At 44.4% G+C, this 20,936-nt stretch overlaps 1 protein-coding gene and 1 long non-coding RNA gene across 4 annotated transcripts; both read right to left on the minus strand.

Moving 5' to 3' along the window:
• Positions 1-1,252: 1,252 nt before the first annotated feature.
• On the minus strand, positions 1,253-17,723 carry LOC121540682 (CTD small phosphatase-like protein 2-A). Of its 2 annotated transcripts, none has more exons than XM_041849694.2 (13): positions 17,229-17,723; positions 15,841-16,078; positions 9,895-10,027; positions 9,212-9,349; positions 8,082-8,315; positions 7,809-7,902; positions 7,471-7,582; positions 6,176-6,262; positions 5,315-5,377; positions 3,649-3,728; positions 3,259-3,385; positions 2,998-3,093; positions 1,253-2,906 (listed from the first exon to the last, which is right to left on the minus strand). In XM_041849694.2, the coding sequence occupies exons 2-13, from the start codon at positions 16,075-16,077 to the stop codon at positions 2,841-2,843; spliced, it is 1,467 nt and encodes a 488-aa protein (XP_041705628.1). In that variant the 5' UTR covers position 16,078; positions 17,229-17,723; the 3' UTR covers positions 1,253-2,840. The 2 variants fall into 2 exon arrangements, with proteins under 2 accessions (XP_041705628.1, XP_041705627.1); XM_041849693.2 differs by having other exon boundaries at positions 15,841-16,097.
• LOC121540683 lies at positions 11,432-13,976 on the minus strand. Of its 2 annotated transcripts, none has more exons than XR_005995533.2 (4): positions 12,542-13,976; positions 12,078-12,324; positions 11,584-11,655; positions 11,432-11,470 (listed from the first exon to the last, which is right to left on the minus strand). It is a non-coding gene; the product is annotated as an uncharacterized LOC121540683 (long non-coding RNA). The 2 variants fall into 2 exon arrangements; XR_005995532.2 differs by having other exon boundaries at positions 11,434-11,470; positions 11,580-11,655.
• Positions 17,724-20,936: the final 3,213 nt, after the last annotated feature.

A 20,936-nucleotide genomic window follows, 5' to 3' on the forward strand; every position in this document is an offset into this window, starting at 1 on the left:
TAACAGCCTCCACTCTTCTGGGAAGGCTTTCCACTAGATGTTGGAACATTGCTGCGGGGACTTGCTTCCATTCAGCCACAAGAGCATTAGTGAGGTCGGGCACGGATGTTGGGCGATTAGGCCTGGCTCAAAGTCGGCGTTCCAATTCATCCCAAAGGTGTTCGATGGGGTTGAGGTCAGGGCTCTGTGCAGGCCAGTCAAGTTCTTCCACACCGATCTCGACTAACCATTTCTGTATGCACCTCGCGTTGTGCATAGGGCCATTGACATGCTGAAACAGGAAAGGGCCTTCACCAAACTGTTGCCACAAAGTTGGAAGCACAGAATCATCTAGAATACCATTGTATGCTGTAGCGTTAAGATTTCCCTTCACTGGAACTAAGGGGCCTAGCCCGAAACATGAAAAACAGCCCCAGACCATTATTCCCCCTCCACCAAACTTTAGTTGGCACTCTGCTTTGGGGCAGGTAGCGTTCTCCTGGCATCCGCCAAACCCAGATTCGTCCGTCGGACTGCCAGATGGTGAAGTGTGATTAAACACTCCAGAGAACGCATTTTCACTGCTCCAGAGTCCAATGGCAGCGAGCTTTACACCACTCCAGCCGACGCTTGGCATTGCGCATGGTGATTTTAGGATTGTGTGTGGCTGCTTAGCCATGGAAACCCATTTCATGAAGCTCCCGACGAACAGTTATTGCGCTGACGTTGCTTCCAGAGGCATTTTGGAACTCTGTAGTGAATATTGCAACCAAGGACAGACCATTTTTACACTCTAGGCGCTTCAGCACTTGGCGGTCCAGTTCTGTGAGCTTGTGTGGCCTACCACTTCGCGGCTGAGCCGTTGTTGCTCCTAGACGTTTCCACTTCACAATAACAGCACTTACAGTTGACCGGGGCAGCTCTAGCAGGGCAGAAATTTGACGAACTGACTTGCTGGAAAGGTGGAATCCTATGACGGTGCCACGTTGATAGTCACTGAGCTCTTCAATAAGGCCATTCTACTGCCAATGTTTGTCTATGGAGATTGCATGGCTGTGTGCTCGGTTTTATACACCTGTCAGCAACGGGTGTGGCTGAAATAGTGAAAATCCACTAATTTGTAGGGGTGTCCACATACTTTTTTATATATAGTGTGTGAGACTAAATGGCTCTGAATAAGAGTATCTTGCTAAATAATGTAGAAATGTCTCTCGGCTCATACTGATGCAGTTCAATAAATAAAATTTAAAAAATGTCACTCATTTTCATTAAATTGTATAAAAATGTATTTATGATCAAGGAAACCATGGAGTAACACTGAGTACAACAGGAGTGACAAGAGGGTCAATGACAACATGGAGTCTTATCGGCCAAACGGAGACTCGTACATAAGAGATTCCACACACAAGACTAAGAACAGCATTGAAAACAAGATTTAAAGATAAAACAATGTTGGCCATTTTGCTGGTGCTATGATTTCAAAATAGTCCGGACATAACAATTGAGGTGATAACTTGTGTACAAAAAGGATTTTACATAGGGCTGGATGTAAAAGGTATTGTTTTTTTAACAAAAAGTGCAGGAGATCCGAAGCCCTCCTTCCCTCCCTTCCCTCCCCTAAACCCATCATCACCACACCCCAAAACAGAGCAGTTTAAGGGTCTTTTAAACAACATCTTTAAAAAGGGGTGAAATCTCATAAATGTTCTAAGTTAATATCTGGGCCATCTTTATGGCTTGTTGAAAAGGTCTTCAAGTGAAACCTTATTACTACATTAATATTACAACCTATACACATCATGATTTCATAAACATTTCCTCCCAAAAGATACATTTTTTTTTTTAAACCGCACCTTGTTAGAGACCACATAACTGCAGTTAATGGGTCTAAAAAGCAGAACGTGTCCCAAATGGTACCCTATTCTCTTCCTAGTGCCCATAAGGCTCTGGTCAATCATAGTGCACTATATAGGGAAAAGGTTGCCATTTGGGATGCAACATTTTCAGGCAGACAACAGAAGATCTGTAACACCAACTTGTTTAAAAAAAAAAAAAAAAAAAAAAGGGCAAAGAGGAATGCTAAAATCAGAAGCACAATGAAAAAAGTTTTTAAAAACCTTGAAGAAAAAAATATACACATGTCGTATATACATGTAACCGAGTGTATACTATACAGGTTTGACTGCCCGTTCCTGTTAAAATAAGTCTGGAGCAGTCAGGTCCTCACTCAAAATACAGCATGACATTCAGTTCAGTCAGTCCAAAACTGTCGCTGCAGATGAGAAACATCTCCCAGAAAGTCGCCATGGTCTTGTTCATTAGGCACCAAACAGAAGAAAAAAACGGTCCGACTTGGAGAGGTTCTACGTGGACGTTTATGCCCTAACAAACACGGGCCCTGCTTTCAAGAATAAACGAGAGGTCCGTCCAGGAAGAAGCCTTTTACAATACAAGGGGACTACTCTACTCTGGGGGTACAGTTTAGTTTGAGTATAACAGTTTAGTTTGAGTATACAAAACATAAACTCAAAACTGTACATAGCTTCAGGAATTATAGAGGTTGGTGTTTTGTTTTGTTGTTTTCTGTAAAAAAAAAAGTCCTCTGTAACGGTGTTTTGTTGGTATTTTCATAAAAAATGTCATCGGTAATGAAAATGCTATAGTTGTAGACAGAGATCCATTTGAACAGCATCCCCATTAGAGTCAATTGAACTTGATTCTCCTCATCTCCACCGTGTTGAAGGGAAGGCATCCCTCTCCATTTACTGGAGGGCTAGCCCACAGAATTGGAATGAATATTCTAATGTAAATATACATTATATATTTCTATGGGTTAGCCTGCTGGGTCAGCCAATCACAGATCAGTCTGGAGGAAGGAGGTCGTGAAGACGAAACCGCTCTCTGACGTAAGGCCTTACGTCCTCATTCTGTGGAGGAGAGAGAGAGCAGACGTAGGCGTCTGAGTTGGATGCCAGTCATTCGTTTTATTTATTTTATTTCTTTAGAATGAGAGCATACCATCTCCACCAGCTTCTCCAGGAAAGGCACCAGCTTGAGGAGCTCGTTATCATTCCTGTCCATGAACCAGCTCTCGATGGGAATCCCATTGGAAAGCTGTGATGGAGAACCATGACGTTTTGAATAGTACACGAATTACATGCCACTTTGCAGACACTTTTATCCCAAAACGTATTTTATATTGAGTGCATATATTTTAAGTATGCGATTCCTGTGGAATATAATAACAAGAGCTACTGTGAAAAAGGTATGAAGGCCAACCTGATAGGCGAAGGCTTGAGGTGAATTGTCGATTATTATGGTTTTCGAAAGATCCCTTCCAAGAATGTTCAGGTCCTTGATGTAGTTTCCTTGAACACATACACAGTGCTCCCGAAACAACCGATGCCTGTAGGAGAGGAGAAAACAACCGATGATTAGTCAAGCGTAGTGGTGGGTGTTGGACATTAGGCACGCGCTTTATACACAGACACACACCCTAATCCCTACATAGTGCACTACTTTTGACCAGATCCCTATGGGGGCCCTGGTCAAAAGTAGTGCACTATCTAGGGAATAGGGTGCCATTTGGGAAGCACAATTCATGGTGCAACTCAACACTGGTTAGCTGTAATCATTCAGTAAAGCCATAACGTTTTTAATTTAACCGACCTGACCAACTGTTTCTTTGGGTCCAGGATGTTCAGCAGCTTGTCTGCATACACCTTCTTAGAGGCAGTGAACAGAATGATCTGTGAACAACAAGAAAATATGAGAATAATCTATGTTAATCACAATATTATTCTGTATGACAATCCCGTTCTGTATGATTGTCTGACCCCAGTGAAGTTTACAGTAGAGGTTGACACGGGAACAGGACCCCCCCGGTCCCGTGGGGAATCTGACAGGATTGTCTGACCCCAGTGAAGTTTACAGTAGAGGTTGACACGGGAACAGGACCCCCGGTCCCGTGGGGGAATCTGACAGGATTGTCTGACCCCAGTGAAGTTTACAGTAGAGGTTGACACGGGAACAGGACCCCCCCGGTCCCGTGGGGAATCTGACAGGATTGTCTGACCCCAGTGAAGTTTACAGTAGAGGTTGACACGGGAACAGGACCCCCCCGGTCCCGTGGGGAATCTGACAGGATTGTCTGACCCCAGTGAAGTTTACAGTAGAGGTTGACACGGGAACAGGACCCCCCCGGTCCCGTGGGGAATCTGACAGGAACGTGAGTCAAGTTTGGGACAGGATCAACAGTCCACGGGAATGGGCAGAGCAGTGATAGCTCTAAACCGAGATTGTTTTGGTCGGTAATATGTAATGTGTGGAGCATTTCATAAAATAAAATAAATACATAAAAAAAAACTTTAAAAAAAAAACTGTAGGCTTAATATAGTTTACTTCCTAAAAATAAATACAAATGGTAATTTCCCCCCTCCCTTCCTTCCTTCGGCTCAATCTCGCGCCTTGCTCCAGTCACCAGGCTACCTCAGACGGCTAGGCAGTAGTCTCAATTATGAAGCCTTCAATAGAGGACCGTTGCAGCAAAGGACCAGTCACTAACGTTAACATCAGAACCAAGGAAAGAGCGATGTTTTAGCTACATTTGAAGGAGTTGTCTTTGACAAAAAGGAACAGAGTACATGGCTTGTAAAAAAAAAAATATATACAGCGGTTTAATGAAATAGGCTACCAACCGGAGAGCGGACAAGGGGCCTGAAGCAGCACACAGCTCTACTCCCAACAACTTTACCATGAAGCCCAATCGTTGGCGTGTTTAACTAAACCTATTACCATCTGAGGTGAAGTGGGAAATAGAAATGACATCGACTTACAGTATGTAGTACTGCCGCTCTGTTATTTTTTATATTTGTTTTTATGTTCACGTTGTAAATTGTAATGTATTGTAAATGTTCATGTGTGTGCAGTGCTCAGCTGCAGGCTACAGTTATCCCGGTGCGGTGCTGAGCAGAGCTTTCTGCTGGGGTGGGTCTCTGTCCTCATCCTCCAGCCCTTACAGTCAGTGCATTTAACTAAGATAGGTAAGGCTACCACATATCACAGTTGCATATTGCATTGCTGAAATTATTTTTAAAAATACTTCCTAAAAAAAAAAACACAATAACCTACATATATTTCTGCGCGCAAAAAATTTAGCACGGGACGGGAGTGATTTTATCGACAAGGGACAGGAAAGTTCCCGGGGGTTATAGAACTGTTGCAGGATCAGGACAGTACAGGGAAATAAAATTTGACAGAACAAGTTGACACAACTCCTGTGTCAACCTCGTCTACAGTGGTCTGGTGTCCATGTGTATAATCTGTAGGACCTCACCTCGTAAATCTGAGACATGCGCTCCAGGAACTCTCTGAAGAACGGCCTCAACCGCACATACACCTGCAGAGAAGAAAGAATCATATGGAAATCATACCACGTTTTTCCATGATGAAAAATAGGGGTAGGGTTGTAGAGAATCGAAGGACCATGAACGTAATAAGAAACCTTAGCTGCTGTCTTATGGCCGGTGGCAACCACTACAGAATGTCCCGGTCAGAACAAGGATGAGGCGGATGTCCAGGTTAAGGGGGGGGTTTAATGGAAGAAGATGTCCACATTCACCTGACCACTGGTTCAGATAACGGAGAATCATGTCCAGTGAGAACTGACATTAACTACGGTTCAAATTGTTGCGCTTGGCTGGAACGGCTCTGGAGATTAATCATGCCAAGTGATCCTAGTCCAGATTCCCATTCCAGTGGAAAAGTGGAGGTTCCGGTTCTCAGGTCACTTATGTAATTTGATGTTGAAGACACCGACGAGTACTACTGCATGTACGACTAGGACTTGGGGTCCTCTGAATGGGAGACTAAGCTGCCTGACTCGACGTAACCATGACTAGAATCAGATGACTGAAGCCGGCCATTTTAACACATGACAATCACATAAAACCAGTGGCTTTTTCTCAATTTGTTTTACCTTGATTCCTCATGTCCCCCCTCTCCTCGCCTCCTCCTCAAAACGCATAGAAGTAATGTACGGGAAAAGACCTTGGATATTCTCTTCCAATGTGGTTTGAGAAGAAGGCGAGGAGAGACGACACAAGGAATCAAGGAAAGAATCAAGGAAAAATAATTGAGAAAGAGCCCTTGACAATCACTTAACACCTGTGGATTTCTATAGTATCACACCCTGTACCTGGTAGATGACGTCTTGGAACAGCACTGGGAAGGTCAGGGCTGCGTCCTGCAACTCGTTCAGACTACAGTGCACCAACGTCTCGTCCTGGAGAAGACACAAAATAGTACACCTTCTGGTTGGTGGTTGTTTAACCTTCTTTAGTTTGAAAGCAACGACTGTAAGTCGCTGACAGCTAGCCTATTCCCAGATCGGTTTGTGCTTCTTCTGCCTACTCCATTGTCAAGGCAAATGTAAACTTTGTTAAGCCCCGCCCCAGAATTTCGGGAAACCAATCGTAGCGCTCCGATGATTAGCAACTGTCATGGAGTCAGACACCTCAGACAAGTTCATGTTTCAAACCCTTGGAAGCCAAGGAGGGCTATGGCAAAAGAGTATTAAAATAATAATAAATTGAACAGTGCACCAGGGGTACTCGTAACTAAATAATTATTTCAAAGATAATTCGTAAAAATCCAAATAACTTCACAGATCTTCATCGTAAAGGGTTTAAACACTGTTTATGCTTGTTCAATGATCTATAAACAATTAATGAACATGCACCTGTGGAACGGTCGTTAAGACACTAACAGCTTACAGACGGTAGGCAATTAAGGTCACAGTTATGAAAACATAGGACACTAAAAGAGGCCTTTCTACTGACTCTGAAAAACACCAAAAGAAAGATGCCCAGGGTCCCTGCTCATCTGCGTGAACGTGCCTTAGGCATGCTGCAAGGAGGCATGAGGCCTGCAGATGTGGCCAGGGCAATAAACTGCAATGTCCATACTGTGAGACGCCTAAGACAGCGCTACAGGGAGACAGGAACCTGAATTTGTCCAGTTCACCACAACATACCCGAGGCAAGGTGGAGTTGGCGTTTAATTTAATTGTGTATTAAAAACACAGTTTGAGATCATTGTGAGGGGTTTTCGCCAGTGGTTTGAGATGGGAAATGGGCTTCCCGGGAACATGTTGACCGAGGTTGCAACAGTAACCAAGTGGGGTGGGGCTTAGCGAAGGGTCAATTCCATGAGTTGGCAAGAGAGCAGCAACAGACTGGCACCCAGGCTAGGAGAGAGACAGACTGGCACCCAGGCTAGGAGAGAGACAGACAGGCACCCAGGCTAGGAGAGAGACAGACAGGCACCCAGGCTAGGAGAGAGACAGACTGGCACCCAGGCTAGGAGAGAGACAGACAGGCACCCAGGCTAGGAGAGAGACAGACAGGCACCCAGGCTAGGAGAGAGACAGACAGGCACCCAGGCTAGATAAGAGCCTTGCCAATAACTCAAATATAAAAATGTGCTAGTCACCAGATCTAGGACCAGGGAGAACTCGGGTGTGCTGCGTGTCTTTAGAGGCAGTGCTGGTTTCCTGGATATCTGCTCCTCCGTCAACGGAGGCACGTGCTTGATGAAGAAGTACCTGAAAACAGAGCAGGCACAGGAGATTTTAGTTGGTCCAAGTTAAGAAAGAAAAAAAACTTTGCACACACATAATACCATTCTTCAGTCGGTTAGATGGTGTGATGACACACAGACGGCCGACTTATTTCTACTGCTTATTATTCAAAAGACATTTTTAAAAAAGAGAGGCACTTAAAACGCTGTTTGGTTGGTAAGGTTGCTAAATAAAACTAAGCGGTACTCACGGATCAAAGACTTCCCAGTCCTCCTCGTAGGTGCCGTCTGCAGGGGCCGTGGGAGGGGCGTGGGGGTAACAGCTAACCGGGGTGCATCCTGGAGCTGGACGACGACGACACCATATTATCCACAGCTTTTATTAAACTCACATTTACTTTTCTCCCCGGGTAATTCATCATAGAAAAACACAGTAAGTAAAAATGCCACTGAATATTCCAGATCACTAAAAAAAAAAAAAATCGCTGGGTTTTAACCTGAGATCAATCAAATGTCATGGTTACCTGATAGAGGGGGCATATCTGTTTCTGTAACCATCTCCCCTTCCTCGACGGCTGGTTCTGGGGCAGCCAGAGGAGCCGGTGGTGGTGGTACTGTTGGAGCTAGGGCAACAGGGGACAGGACGATGCCTTCCGCAGATGTGGGGGTACAGGTGGGCATCTCCTCCACTGCCTCCACCTCCAGCTGCTTCACAATCTCCTCAGCCTCCAGCCCAGGTGAGTCAGACCCAAGAGTGGCTGGATGGGGGTGGGGTGGGGGGGGTGGGGGGGATACACAGGAGAGACACAGGGTTCATCTCAAAAGTATTTTCTTTGATTATTTGCATCTTCTCTCGTTTACTCCGTACACAGAGAGGAATAAGGGGAATGACGAGAGAAGCGTGTGAGCATGGATGACATTTTTTTTTGTTGTAACCCACAGATATGTTTTACATTTAAAAAACACAGGAGTGACAGAGAAGAGGGAGGTATTAGAGAATTCCTTTTAGGTAAAAACAAGGGGCTGGTATCCCAGACAGATTCAGCTCAGTCCTGGACTAATAAAGCACTATCATTGGAGAATCTCCATTGAGTAAATGCGTTTTAGTCCTGGACTAATAAAGCACTATCATTGGAGAATCTCCATTGAGTAAATGCGTTTTAGTCCTGGACTAATAAAGCACTATCATTGGAGAATCTCCATTGAGTAAATGCGTTTTAGTCCTGGACTAATAAAGCACTATCATTGGAGAATCTCCATTGAGTAAATGCGTTTTAGTCCTGGACTAATAAAGCACTATCATTGGAGAATCTCCATTGAGTAAATGCGTTTTAGTCCTGGACTAATAAAGCACTATCATTGGAGAATCTCCATTGAGTAAATGCGTTTCAGTCCTGGACTAATAAAGCACTATCATTGGAGAATCTCCATTGAGTAAATGCGTTTTAGTCCTGGACTAATAAAGCACTAGTTTTAGTCCTGGACTAATAAAGCACTATCATTGGAGAATCTCCATTGAGTAAATGCGTTTTAGTCCTGGACTAGGGTTCATCTGTAACCGGTCACATTTTTTGACTGGTCCTCCTGGTTAAAAAAAAAAAAAAAAAATACAAAAACAAGACACAATGATGAGACTTGAGGCAGATTCTGTTACCCGTCTTAGTTGCAGGTGAGAAGAAGTTGAAGACTGGCGAGAAGATGGTCCCAAGGAGAGTAGTGCGAGGCGGACTGCTGGCTTCCTCCCCGGGGACCTCCAGTTTACCATTGGGCTTACTGTTCAACGTCATTGGATCTGAGGGAAAGAAGGGAACTTCACTATTTCCAATGAACACTGCAAAATCCGGACTGCTTATGGCAATGCAGGATATTCCAATTTCACGACCATTAATGATCACCACCTCCTTGTAGCAGGGGGGGCCCTAACTGTTCCAATGGACACTACAACGTCCACACAATTATAGCAAAACAGGACATTTTGATTTCGTGAATGACCAACTGACTTGTTGCAGCGTTTCCAAAAGCCGACATGCACAAAGATGGCGTCGTGGCTACAGTTTGATGTCATTTAGCGCTACGAAACGACTCCATTATTCTTCCACACTATTATTATTATGGGCGGCAGGTAGCTTAGTGGTTAAGAGCGTTGTGCCAGTAACCGAAAGGTCGCTGGTTCTAATCCCTGAGCCGACTAGGTGAAAAATCTGCCGATGTGGCCTTGAGCAAGGCACTTAACCCTAATTGCTCCTGTAAGTCGCTCTGGATAAGAGCGTCTGCTAAAATGTAAATAGTAAATAGTATTATTCTTCCAGATTACGCCAGAGGAATGTCTTGACTCACCAGGTATGTTAGCTCCTCTCCGGCAGCCCCTGGGGATGGCTTTGTTGGGAGGGTGAGGAGAAGACGTGATCAGGTTGCTGCTGTCCACTTTACAATCAATACGACTCCTCTTCGCTGGGATGTCATGCTCCACCTGAAACACGGGAAGCAGGTGGAACAGTAGTTAGTGTCATGATTTGTTGAAAGCAACACTCATTATGGCACACCTTCAGACTTGTACTTTTTAATTTTTCTTTAGGATGCTACACTTAAACCGTTTTTAAGATCGAAACGCCATTCAAACTTTAAAAAGGTGAATTGCACCCGCTGATTCGGCCTATTTTTTTTTGGGGGGGGGGGCTTGCTCCTCAAGAAACGCTGGCAGCAAAGACAGAAGGCAAACGTGACTTGGCTTTGGGGGTGTGGTTTGATGTGGGTGTGTCCTTACCACCACCACCACCAAACCACTTCCTGGCTGGATACAGGCAGGCAGATGTATTGAGAGATGCCGGAGGAAGCTTTGAATAGGTCAGTCGCCTACAGAGTAATATGAGAAGAATGCAATTGCTGAATTTATGTAGATATTCTAAATGAAGTGTTTTGACAACTTTCAAATGTAGTAACAGGTCCATGTAGAATAAACAACCCTTTACATAACATTATAGAAGCAGTGTTCTGAAAATATAACAATGTGCACCTTTCATGTCATTCCCAGCCGATACAGATACTGTGCCTATCTGCATTGTGTCTGGTGGTAATGGGGTTACCTTGGTAACATGTCAGTGGGGTCATAACTTCCTGTTTGGTGGTAATGGGGTTACCTTGGTAACATGTCAGAGGGGTCATAACTTCCTGTTTGGTGGTAATGGGGTTACCTTGGTAACATGTCAATGGGGTCATAACTTCCTGTTTGGTGGTAATGGGGTTACCTTGGTAACATGTCAGTGGGGTCATAAATTCCTGTTTGGTGGTAATGGGGTTACCTTGGTAACATGTCAGAGGGGTCATAACTTCCTGTTTGGTGGTAATGGGGTTGACCTTGGTAACATGTCAGAGGGGTCATAACTTCCTGTTTGGTGGTAATGGGGTTACCTTGGTAACATGTCAGTGGGGTCATAACTTCCTGTTTGGTGGTAATGGGGTTGACCTTGGTAACATGTCAGTGGGGTCATAACTTCCTGTTTGGTGGTAATGGGGTTACCTTGGTAACATGTCAATGGGGTCATAACTTCCTGTTTGGTGGTAATGGGGTTGACCTTGGTAACATGTCAATGGGGTCATAACTTCCTGTTTGGTGGTAATGGGGTTACCTTGGTAACATGTCAGTGGGGTCATAACTTCCTGTTTGGTGTCCCATATACAACAGGAGTTCCCTGATCCTGGTGCAGAATAAAAAGGGTTTCCCTCTCCCCATATTGATTGATACCATTCAATTCAACAATAAAAAGACAATACAAGTCAAAGTTGTCTAGTAAAATGTTTAATGCCGAGTGGCAGGTCTCTCTCCATTCAGAGACATCAGTATCAAGCCTGTCTGTCAGTCTGGACTTCATCACATCATCTTGCAAGTCTCCATGTGCTGGCTCCATACATGTTTCTGTGAACACATAGTCACTGTTCTATTACCAATGGCAGTTAGGATAGGTGATATCTGACACACAAACAGGTACTAATGTTGAAGTTTGAACAGGTCAGACTAAACCTACCGACCGTTAGTGAGCAGCCAAGAGATGCGGTCTTCGCCAGCGGCCCGTTGATGGCCATAGCAGCGTGGATCAGCTCCTGGCCCACTCAAAGATACAGGACGGTCACACACACACAGAGCACTGATTACACATGATCAATGGTGGTTATGATTAGCATGGTGGAAACCAACCTGATCAATGGATTGACCTTTCTATTTCACTTCAGATATCATAACATGTGAAGTGAAATAGAATGGTGAACACAGTGATCAGGCTGGTTCCCCCAGGCTAGGTTATACCCTGGACATTATATGGTAACACAGTGATCAGGCTGGTTCCACCAGGCTAGGTTATACCCTGGACATTATATGGTGAACAGTGATAAGGCTGGTTCCACCAGGCTAGGTTATACACTGGACATTATATGTATCTAAGAAGTAGAAAATAAGCAACAAATAAATGTCAGTTTACATAAATTATGTTTCATAATTGGGTTATCAAAGTAATGAAGTGGGTCACCTTCTGTATTTGTACAAATGATGAGCCTGTGAAAGCTGTTGCAGGTGAAGGTTGCTGGCCAGATACTTGCCAACACGTGGCTGACTGTTCCATTCATAGGGAATGCTCACAGCGAGGGCATGTCTGCATGATGTTGATGAGGGGCCCGCTTGCTGGTCTTCTCTATGCTGCATTTCCGGCTGCAAACTGGACATCTCTCGAACAACTGCAGCAGGCAATCTTATGAGGTGGTGTTGACTGGGAGGGCCTGTGACAGGTTGATATAGTAGACAGCTAAGTGGTAAATGGCATTTTGTTCTAAAGAAAAGGACTAAGCTTTTTGCTAATGCACTTCACAACCAAAATGACTAACTACTAGTTGTATCTGTTTGGCTGGGGAATTAGTCTACTATTTTACCAAGCCGGGTATTTTTTTTTTAAAGTTTTTTTTTTTTTAATACAAGTTTTCACATAACACACATTACCTGTAGTTGTTGATTAAGTTGTCTGTGTCATCAGGGCAGTAACTAGGGTCACTATCAGAGGCCTCATGACAGCGTGTCCTTTTCATAGGAGTCCAGGGAGACTCTGGCAACAACGGAAGTGGTGTCACAAGGGTCCTATTGTCACATGACATACTTTTATTCTGAGGTCTTGTCTAACAAGCGGTGAAAATAACAAGTGAACAGAGAACAAAAATGATTTTTGGAGGTCGCTAAAAACCATCGCTAGACATATTATAGGACGCAGCGTTCGTTCATGACCAAAGGATCAGTCAACGACTCATCATCCCTCAATTATAAACATATGTAGAGAAATAACATAATCTAGTTTGGAAGCCAATTCTATGCTTTACAGATGTAGACTGCCCTAGATACGGGTTGCACCTCAAAGGCTAATGTGACTGTTGTCTAAATTACACTAACTCAGAGTGGCATGGAAATACAATGACATTGCTAAAGTAGGCAAATAATTAGTAGGAAACAACTTTGCCATATTATGAGGATGTCAAAATTCCCATTCTGCTACTAGCAAAGTTTGTCAAAAATAGCTAGCAATGGTAATGGTAGCTAGCTAAAATGATGATAGCGCACTACAGTAATACTGCATCTAGTCAATCTGGCGACATCACAATAATGATAAAAAGGTTTTCCTACACATCTTTTGCCTTCTTTTGAAATGTTATTGTGTTTCCAAGACAACTCCTAGTTGTATTGAGGTAGGCTAACGTTTGCCAGCCAGCTAGCTAGGTAACTAGGTAGGTAGCTAGTTAGTAGCACAATGATGATCAAAATATACATAACCAGCAGTCAATGGTATAGCTACCAGTATACTCACCACCACTGGGGACCAACGAACTCCAAAACACCTATTCCGCATGATAGGGTCCTTCGGCAGGGCATGCAAACCATAGTTGATGGCTGTGCATCCTTGCTGGAAGCATGCGTTGCATGGTCAATCCGTATAGGGCTTCTCAGTCTCAAAAACGGCTGTGATTCTTTGAACTTGTTGGTTGGGGAGATGAAACGGAGCCCCATTCAATAAAGGGAAGCGAAGTGGGCAGAGAGGCGGATTTGCACATGGAGCTTGGCAAAGAGGGGACATGATTTATTGACAATTGTAATGCAAACCCAACCTTTACTTACTCGTGACACCCGGAGGTTCCCAACTCAATTTTAGACGAGACTGACTTTATGACCAAAATGATCCTATTTACATTTTTTTACTCAATTCTGACACTAGAATAAATGTTTCTGACTCGTATAGATGCCACATAGGCCGTTTTCAAAGGGATTTGTTGGTTTTTAGCAGTCGCTCTTTAAAAATTGCAGACAGGTCCGGAATAGGTGGCTTGTACATACACTACATGGCTAAAGGTATGTGGACACCCCTTCGAATTAGTGGATTTGGCTCTTTCAGCCACACCCATTGCTGACAGGTGTATAAAAATCGAGCACACAGCCATGCAATCTCCATAGACAAACATTGGCAGTAGAATGGCCCATACTGAAAAGCTCAGTGACCTTCAACGTGGCACCGTCATAGGATGCCTCCTTTCCAACAAGTCAGTTCGTCAGATTTCTGCCCTGCTAGAGCTGCCCCGGTCAACTGTAAGTGCTGTTATTGTGAAGTGGAAACGTCTAGGAGCAACAACGGCTCAGCCGCGAAGTGGTAGGCCACACAAGCTCACACAACGGGGACCACCGAGTGCTGAAACGCTAAAAAAATTGTCTTTCCTCGGTTGCAACACTCACTACTGAGTTCCAAACTGCCTCGAAGCAACGTCAGCATAAGAACTGTTCGTCGGGAGCATCATGAAATGGGTTTCCATGGCTAAGCAGCCGCACACAAGCCTAAGATCACCATGTGCCAAGCGTCGGCTGGAGTGGCGTAAAGCTCGCCGCTATTGGACTCTGGAGCAGTGAAAACGCGTTCTCTGGAGTGATGAATCACACTTCGCCATCTGGCAGTCCGACGGATGAATCTGGGTTTGGCGGATGCCAGGAGAACGCTACCTGCCCCAATGCAGAGTGCCAACTGAAGTTTGGTGGAGGAGGAATAATGGTCTGGGGCTGTTTTTCATGTTTCGGGCTAGGCCCCTTAGTTCCAGTGAAGGGAAATCTTAACGCAACAGCATACAATGACATTCTAGACGATTCTGTGCTTCCAACTTTATGGCAACAGTTTGGGGAAGGCCCTTTCCTGTTTCTGCATGACAATGCCCCCATGCACAAAGTGCAGTCCATACAGAAATGGTTTGTCGAGATCGGTGTGGAAGAACTTTACTGGCCTGCACAGAGCCCTGACCTCAACCCCATCGAACACCTTTGGGATGAATTGGAACACCGACTGCGAGCCAGGCCTAATCGCCAAACATCAGTGCCCGACCTCACTAATGCTGTTGTGGCTGAATGGAAGCAAGTCCCCGCAGAAACGTTCCAAAATCTAGTAGAAAGCCTTCCCATAAGAGTGGAGGCTGTTATAGCAGCAAAGGGGAGACCAACTCCATATTAATGCCCATGATTTTGGAATGAGATGTTCGACAAGCAGGTGTCCACATACTTTTGGTAGCTTTTATACTTTGTCACCTGGGGGAGAGGAACAAGGGTAGAGGGACTAGTTAAGTGCTCCAACAGAGGAGGGGAAGGGACTAGTTAAGTGCTCCAACAGAGGAGTGGAAGGGACTAGTTAAGTGCTCCAACAGAGGGGGGAAAGGGACTAGTAAACAATGCCTGCAAGAGTGCATGCTTTAACTTTTAATGTTAAAGGGATAGTTCACCCAAATTACCAAAACATATTGGTTTCCTTACCCTGTAAGCTGTCCCTGGTACTGTTTCCAAATGCTAATGTTTTAGCATTTGCGGTACAAATCCCATTCAAGTCATGGGACCGATATTAGCATTTTTCCCCGCATCATGACCAAATCATTTGAAAGTATCTCAAGTTGATTGTGAAGCTCAACAAAGGGGCGGCAGGTAGCTTAGTGGGTAAGAGCGTTGTGCCAGTAACCGAAAGGTCGCTGGTTCTAATCCCCGAGCCGACTAGGTGAAAAATATGTCGATGTGCCCTTGAGCAAGGCACTTAACCCTAATTGCTCCTGTAAGTCACTCTGGATAAGAGTGTCTGCTAAATGACAAAAACAAAACAAAAACAAAGTGAATTGGATTATTTGAACACAAAGCGTGAAGAAAAAAAAACACGCTAATATCGGTCCCATGACATGAAAGGGATGTGCAACAAATGCTTAAATGTTAGCATTAGGAATCAGTTCACACACACACACCTTGACAGCATTTCCCCTGATGAACTTCTTGATGGTGGAAAACAGGCCCGTCTCATTCTTCTGCATTCTGAGGCCTCTCCTGGTCGGGGCAGTGGGCTCCACCTCACAGTGTTTCCTCTTGGCCTGGGCTGGGCGTGGGGGTGAGGTTTGGGCTTGACGGCCGGGGCTGGATTTGGGACCAGGTTTCGGTTTAGCGCTGGGCTGCTGAGAAGCTTTCCGCACTCTCAGCCTCATCATCCTACACGTTACATGGAAGACTGGTGTGGCAGCACGGCAAGCAGGCAGGGCAATATATATTACAGGTACAACAAAGAGAACACAGGAAACCCGTGAGGTGCCATGTAGCAATATCAGAGCTTCAACAGCCACAACACGTTTTTATTTATTATAGCCCTAACAATGTGTTTATTTTACTTTGTTAGGATGTTAGGCATATTCTTGACATTTGAATTCCCAAAAAGTATTACATCTAAAAAGATTGAGAATTATAATTAACTATATAATTATGCTAATAATTATATTTGTCATTGTAATTATAGTTTATAAATATTTCAAAATACAGATTTAAATACAACTCATTTAAAGACATACTCCAGGAGCACAAGAACATATCTATGGATCTACGCTACACTACTTTGAGTTGTTTTATGAACGCTGCCATAAAAGTGGGCGGTGTTCGCTCTGCTAGTTTTTTCTTCTATAGCTGAAGTTGTTGGCAAACTTCGCTAGCGGTTAGTGGGAGGCCTAGGTAACCAGCTAGAAAACCACGACAATTCCCTTTCACACGTTAAACCAAATATGAGACTTGACCAAAGCCATCTATATTAGCGCTACACCTGACTAATTTGTTAGCAAAAATGTAAGCGCAAGACCGTGAACAGCGAGTGACAAGCATGAACATTGCATTAACTAGATAACTTATGTAACCAGTGTTAGCTAGCTAACCTTAACAGTTAGCTACCCAATTATTTGATTACGGCCATTCAAAAATAATCTACCGGTATTCACATAGTAAAATGGCTAGCTAGCCAACGAAATGGGGACTAACGATAAAAGTAACGGAATAGCTGTCTGGTTAGCGAAGTAGTTAACGTTAGAGCTTACTAACGGTATCCACTTCACATTAGCAGGTTAACTAGCCATTTTGATTTCACGATTGCCAACCAAACAACGAACATGCATAGCGTCGGTCAGCATTTTAATATTAGCTAGCAAGTATTGTAATAAAAAAAATGGCCAGTAGACTAGTATTGCAAAACATGTCGCTAGTTAGTAACGTTAGCTGGTAGCATTTAGCTACACACCAAGTTGGCTCACTGTCTGGTGATATGGCAATCGTTTGAATCAAAAACATGTTGACACAGCCATAACCAATTAACGTTACTTACCGATGGTCCAAGAAATTCGTAACCAAACTTGCCGCTTGCCTGTCCACACTGGTAGCCGCAACGGGGCGGCCACCGAGAGAGAGGTCTGGCCGTCGTTATCGCTGCCAGCTGTGTTTAGAACCACAGACCATCGACGGGCTCTTTGGACGCCATTTCCCGCCTCATCACAAACCCTTTGGGTGCACTCGATAAATCTACACTGACTCCAGCGCTATTGTGATGTCTAGGAATGTGTCTTCTTCAGTGGGGTTTATCGGCGGTTGGTATATAGGAATGTGGATTACAGTACATGCAATTTACAGTGTACCACCACCGTGCCCAACATCGCAAAAGCAGCTAAAAGCAACCACTGAATAACGTCACAGGTACGCGGTAAGAAATGTATTATTTTCATGACATGGTTTGACGGCTCAGATCTGTTTCAATACGGAGTAAACCGAGTGCACCCACGTAATGCGAACGCTAGCTACCTCGTCAGAAACCCTGGGTGATTGATACATTTGACCTGCGCAGGCGCACCTCAGCATTACAGGTACAACAATGTATCTATAAAAACAGTCCAGCAGTTTTCAAAATAGGTTTGGAAAGCAAAGTCTGATCTCACATACTTCCATAGCCTACTAAGCATAGTGAGTAACGGTATGTGTGGATGCCTTATATGGTGTGGTCATTGTAAGCCGAGAAGGATGTCATACTATAGAATTTCTCAAACATACAAAGGGGCAGGCATAGGAGTAGCCCTTCAGTGTAGTTTATCAGCAAAATAGAATACTGGAAGAAAATAAATTACAAAATAATACAATTGTTATTTATTAAAATTACTCCATTTTTATTATAGCATAATATTATTTATGATTTCCTATATAAATGAGAGCAGGAAAATCAGACGTAATAACATCCTATTGAGGTGAGGCTGATTGTTACATTAGCCCTAGAGATCTATTGAAGGCTGATTGTTACAAATTCGTATTTAAATGCATTGAAGTATAAAGCTGGTCAATTCTCCCCTAATGATCCTCATGAGTTGTGAGAATCCCTGTTACTCCCATTTATAAGACAATCAATTATATACAATCCATTATCATATTTGTATATGTTTATAGCCCATATGTGAAGCAAATCCTGCCTTGTGGCACTTTAAACGATGTGTACAGTATGAAGTGCTTAATACACTGCTCAAAAAAAATAAGGGAACACTAAAATAACACATCCTAGATCTGAATGAATGAAATAATCTTATTAAATACTTTTTTCTTTACATAGTTGAATGTGCTGACAACAAAATCACACAAAAATGATCAATGGAAATCAAATGTATCAACCCATGGAGGTCTGGATTTGGAGTCACCCTCAAAATTAAAGTGGAAAACCACACTACAGGCTGATCCAACTTTGATGTAATGTCCTTAAAACAAGTCAAAATGAGGCTCAGTAGTGTGTGTGGCCTCCACGTGCCTGTATGACCTCCCTACAAGGCCTGGGCATGCTCCTGATGAGGTGGCGGATGGTCTCCTGAGGGATCTCCTCCCAGACCTGGACTAAAGCATCCGCCAACTCCTGGACAGTCTGTGGTGCAACGTGGCGTTGGTGGATGGAGCGAGACATGATGTCCCAGATGTGCTCAATTGGATTCAGGTCTGGGGAACGGGCGGGCCAGTCCATAGCATCAATGCCTTCCTCTTGCAGGAACTGCTGACACACTCCAGCCACATATTGTCTTGCATTAGGAGGAACCCAGGGCCAACCGCACCAGCATATGGTCTCACAAGGGGTCTGAAGATCTCATCTCGGTACCTAATGGCAGTCAGGCTACCTCTGGCGAGCACATGGAGGGCTGTGCGGACCCCCAAAGAAATGCCACCCCACACCATGACTGACCCACCGCCAAACCGGTCATGCTGGAGGATGTTGCAGGCAGCAGAACGTTCTCCACGGCGTCTCCAGACTCTGTCACGTCTGTCACATGTGCTCAGTGTGAACCTGCTTTCATCTGTGAAGAGCACAGGGCGCCAGTGGCGAATTTGCCAATCTTGGTGTTCTCTGGCAAATGCCAAACGTCCTGCACGGTGTTGGGCTGTAAGCACAACCCCCACCTGTGGACGTCGGGCCCTCATACCACCCTCATGGAGTCTGTTTCTGACCGTTTGAGCAGACACATGCACATTTGTGGCCTGCTGGAGGTCATTTTGCAGGGCTCAGGCAGTGCTCCTCCTGCTCCTCCTTGCACAAAGGCGGAGGTAGCAGTCCTGCTGCTGGGTTGTTGCCCTACGGCCTCCTCCACGTCTCCTGATGTACTGGCCTGTCTCCTGGTAGCGCCTCCATGCTCTGGACACTACGCTGACAGACACAGCAAACCTTCTTGCCACAGCTCGCATTGATGTGCCATCCTGGATGAGCTGCACTACCTGAGCCACTTGTGTGGGTTGTAGACTCAGTCTCATGCTACCACTAGAGTGAAAGCACCGCCAGCATTCAAAAGTGACCAAAACATCAGCCAGGAAGCATAGGAACTGAGAAGTGGTCTGTGGTCACCACCTGCAAAACCAGTCTTTTATTGGGGGGTGTCTTGCTAATTGCCTATAATTTCCACCTGTTGTCTATTCCATTTGCACAACAGCATGTGAAATGTATTGTCAATCAGTGTTGCTTCCTAAGTGGACAGTTTGATTTCACAGAAGTGTGATTGACTTGGAGTTACATTGTGTTGTTTAAGTGTTCCCTTTATTTTTTTGAGCAGTGTATAACCTGGGTGTCCTCTTTAGCCTCGTCTACAATGCTTGCTTCCACTAAATGCGCCTTGGTTCGGGCATGTTAAAAAAAACTTTAATCAGAGGGCTTTTTTTTTTTTGTCGGAGGCAGAGGCATTACTGTACATTCCACCCAATATTTTGCTACTTTAATCAATCCAGTCGTTTCTAGACCCAAGCTCTCTACATTTTTGCATGTTGTACAGCCCAGCTTTTAATTTCGCATGACAAGCCAGGGGTTATACATTTGCTTGTTCTTGAACTGAGCCTCCATTCGGTGGATCAACCTGGACTCAGACCATTTCGTATTATTTTGTACGTAAATATTATTTTGTGGGTGTCTATCACCCATTTCTTGTGATATGTTATGATTTACAATTCGTATTATATGTTACCAATTGGCAAATCGTACAATATGTTACAAATTCTAGCTAGGTGGCTAACGTTAGCTAGGCTAAGGGTTAGGGTTAAGTTTAGGAGTTAGGTTAAAGGGTTAGGGAAGGGTTAGCTAACATGCTAAGTAGTCGCAAAGTAGTAAGTAGTTGAAAAGTTGCTAAAATGCTAAAGTTGTCTGTGATGAGATTCGAAGGTCTACTTGCTAGTGGAGGTGCCGGTGGTGATGCTGAACTGGCAGGATTAGCAGTGCTGCTAGCTAAGGCATCGCCATCAGGAGCAGTTTGCCCCCACTCCTCTCCTCTGGCATTGACAGTTCTCTGGCTCGTTTCGGGTTTGATTCACAATTTTCTCTGGATTTTTTAACTTCTAAATCAAACTCGATTGCCTTTTCTTATCCATTTTTTATTTGTCTTTCCCACGTTTTAAATTCAGTAGGGAGACGGCTAGCCTAAGCTACGTGACGTGATTACGTAGGGACCTCTTCCCTAGCTGACCACCACTACCAAGACCTGTGTCAAGATCTGTTACTTACCCCACCGGCCCTCCCCATAACCTTGAAGTACAC

This window comes from Coregonus clupeaformis, chromosome 26, assembly GCF_020615455.1.
Source record: "Coregonus clupeaformis isolate EN_2021a chromosome 26, ASM2061545v1, whole genome shotgun sequence".
NCBI lineage: Eukaryota > Metazoa > Chordata > Actinopteri > Salmoniformes > Salmonidae > Coregonus > Coregonus clupeaformis.